We start from the raw sequence: 3,498 nt of genomic DNA, 5'->3' as shown, positions 1-3,498 counted from the left end.
GCAGAATATCGCCCAGGACTTACAGCGCACACACACATACCTATACATAGATATATGTTACGTATGTATGTTATTTTGGACTATATCCAACGAGCCATGCAAAATGACACAAATATTAAATGCACACAGCAAAACCAGCAGCAAAAATAAAAAGCGTGACTGAAGCTGGGTGTGAATAATGTATTAGACTGACAGCTACCCTGTAGGCAAGCGAGCACAGGTGAGCAAGAGTTATGGATTCGCATGTGAATGAGAGACATTTTATATGTTAAATTCATTTCACGTTGAGATTAGACTGAAGATGGAAAGAAATATTCAGGACATGTCATTAAAGAACTCCACAAACCCGCTGAAATAACGTTTAAATAAATCAACTTTTTTTAAATGAATAAATAGTTAATATTAGTTTCACTAGAATCCGGCTATAACGACGCTCTAGGAACCGTCCTTATAACCGAAAGGCCCTATAAGGCAACCGAATTAGGAAACTCTCAATAGCAGAGGTAACAAAACATACTCTCTCTCTCTCTCTCTCTCTCTCTCTCTCTCTCTCTCTCTCTATTTCACAATTCCACGTCTAAATATAACACGAGCAGGCATGAAAGCATCCTTGAGACGCATTCATTATCAATCAGTCATTCATTCACTGAAATCTGATTATTTAGCAATCTTTGTGTGTCACGTCAAACTTGAGAATTTTCACAGTCAAATTGAGTAAAGTGAAAATTGCTCGTAAGAATATTAGGATAAAGATATACATATATATGTGCATATGTTTCTATAAATATATGTACACACATTATAGAGCGCCAATCATGGACACAGAGCAGACACAGAACGATGCGCCTGGCGAGCAGCGGCAGGTCAGCGACTTAAGTATGAAGGAAGCATATTTCGCCAGCCTCTCGCAGTGGGCGGAGCAGGTCAAGGCCATGCAGCTGATGACCAACTATATGCTATTCCAATACAACGTCAACTTCGTCAGGAACAACAACTACATCAATCAGATAGAGATGCAGATGCAGGTGCAGAATAGAGCGCTGTATCAGCCAATTCATCCGCGGCGACGTCGACGCTTCAATCCTGTCCACGTCCTGGACGACGCACATCAGCGAGAGATCATCCGGCGATATGGCGGCACACAAATGCTGATCGCTCCGTTCTGGAAGCGAGCTATGGCCGAGATTGTGGACTCGCTGATCCTGTCGATTATCAAAATACTGCTGGCCTGTGCCGTCGCGTACATGTTCGGCGTCGACCTGGAGAGCAGCCTGCTGAGCAGGACCTTCAAGGACGAGAACCCCTTCGTAGCCCTCTTCGATCTGTCCCTGGAGGTTTTCTCGCTCTCCTACGATCTGCTGCTCATCATTGGGCTGATCAAGCTGGTTGTCTGCTTCTACGAGTGCCTGTGGACGGTGTACGGCAACGGCGCCACGCCGGGCAAGTGGCTAATGAAGATCCGAGTGGTCTATGTGGAGGCAGTGGTGCCACTGCAGCGCCACGTCCCAGCTCATTTCATATTCCAGACCCAGCCCCATCCGCAGTGGGCCTTGCTCTACCCGGGCGAGACGCCCGGCCTCATGAGGTCCCTGCTGCGCGCCTTCACCAAGAACATGGTCATGACCTTCTTCTTCCCCGTCTGCATCATCATGGTTCTGCTCAAGAACAATCGCACCACCTACGACATTGTGACGAAAACAGTTGTTGTCGAATCGAATCCAAGCGAACCTCAGCTACGTCACCATTAGCAAATCCCAGAATCAAGAAAATTCAAAACGATTTACATGAACCTTAACACTAATTTATTTAAATTTCAATTTTTTAAATTGTAAATTAAATAAATGTATTAAGTGAAGAGTACATTGACTGCGAAATGAGCTAGAACTTTGTTCTAAAATATTAGATTAATAATACTTTACTAAAAAATAATACGAAAGTTGAATTGTTTTTATGTTAGAGAAATCTTAGTGTACTAGAAAGCCAGCATTATCTATTGGACTATTTCGAACTCTTTCAGGGAAATGTAATATTTAGATAAATAAGAAATATTGGTGTCTTAACCATTTCAAAATTCTAAATGAAACATTTTATCTTACTCCAACTCACATATGCAATTGACTCCCAATAGACCCTCATTTAAAATGGCTTGTCTTTTACAGGGTATACAATATGGCAGCTTGGTGAGCCCTAGCTTCAGGCAATTTTACATTTATTTGAACTGTTCGCTGGCTTTTGTCAAGGTGTTAATCAAGTGGCCAACATGTTTTGGCCATGATAAATGTGTCGAGAGCTATGCAGCGTAAGCTCCCGAAAAACTATGTCGAGCCATGCAGCAAAGACTATGCCACGTTCATGTTGCAACATAAAATTCTTTGCTGCTGCATTTAACGAGCTGCAGTGCAGAGGAAGAAGAAGAACTAGCAGCAGCCGCAGCAGCAGGAGCAACAGCAGCAGGAGCAGCAGCAGCAGCAGCAGCCGTTGCTGATGTGCTAAAGTGTAAGCCCCGTGTGCAAGTAATTGTTGTGTGTAAGGACAATGGCGTATTATCATGCTCGTGCGTGGATGGGTGAACGGGTATATTAGTTTTCTAGTTGAATAACCCATACTCCTTCAAAGAGAGTTCGTGTGGAAATTCGAATTACTGAGGGTAACTTCTCAGTGATGAATAAGCAGTCCTTGACTATTTTTTATGGCTTTGAGTATCGCCGAGCCGGCACTACCGACCAAAGCAATCTTACTTGTTATAAGTTGCCATAGTGTCCTGCACCCTCTCTCTAAGCGTGTGTGTGTGTGTGTACGTGTGAAGCCCCGTTTTGCATAATAAATTAACCGCATGGCTGGTTGGCTCTGGCTGACTGGCTGGTTCGCCTGGTTTGCCTGGTTGGCTCTGGCCGTTGAGCAGGTTGGCAGGTCGCCCGTTTCGGCGCTCATTAAAGCGCATTTGTATTTAGTTGTGCATAAAACATTATGCGAAAATGAGCAACGTGACCGCAACGACTGGCCAGGACATCGAAGGGATAATGCAATCAGCGACACGCCATGAAAGAGACAGACTGAAAGAGAGAGAATGAGGCAGAGAGAGAGCGGGCTAATATGCAATTACATCATGTCGACAAGCAGTCTGCGGAATTTAATATGCATTCACATACACATACAGGGATTTACACATATACATATACATATATAAACATATATAGGTAGATAGATATATATGCCTATGCATGCATTTCTGTTATTTCTTTGTCAATTATGATTCGATTCGTTTCAATTGCCATTTATAATTGAGCACTTGTGCTTCTAATTAATATAGAGCTGCAGAGTCGTTAAAGCGGCTAATTAGTATTAGATGTGCAGTGGCATTGGCCCGCCTTCAATTTTGTTGATCTTTAATTAATATTTGAGCGGCTGCACCAGCAGTTAAACGAGCTAAACGGCCTATACTCAATACCAAATTAAGCTTAGGCTTACATGAGAGTATAAGTAGCTCTATAGTATAAA

At 43.0% G+C, this 3,498-nt stretch overlaps 1 protein-coding gene across 1 annotated transcript; it reads left to right on the top strand.

The window, feature by feature from the left end:
• The first annotated feature begins 664 nt into the window (after positions 1 to 664).
• LOC108609433 (protein FAM8A1-like) lies at positions 665 to 1,860 on the top strand. The gene has a single exon (XM_018001155.2). It carries the CDS (start codon positions 765 to 767, stop codon positions 1,746 to 1,748), a length of 984 nt encoding a protein of 327 aa, XP_017856644.2. The 5' UTR covers positions 665 to 764; the 3' UTR covers positions 1,749 to 1,860.
• Positions 1,861 to 3,498: the final 1,638 nt, after the last annotated feature.

The sequence above is a fragment of the Drosophila arizonae genome, chromosome 3 (assembly GCF_054131065.1).
Source record: "Drosophila arizonae isolate 15081-1271.41 chromosome 3, UAZ_ARI_1.0, whole genome shotgun sequence".
Taxonomy (NCBI): Eukaryota; Metazoa; Arthropoda; class Insecta; order Diptera; family Drosophilidae; genus Drosophila; species Drosophila arizonae.
Note: the sequence above shows the minus strand (reverse complement) of the source record. Positions and strands in the feature narration are given on the sequence as shown.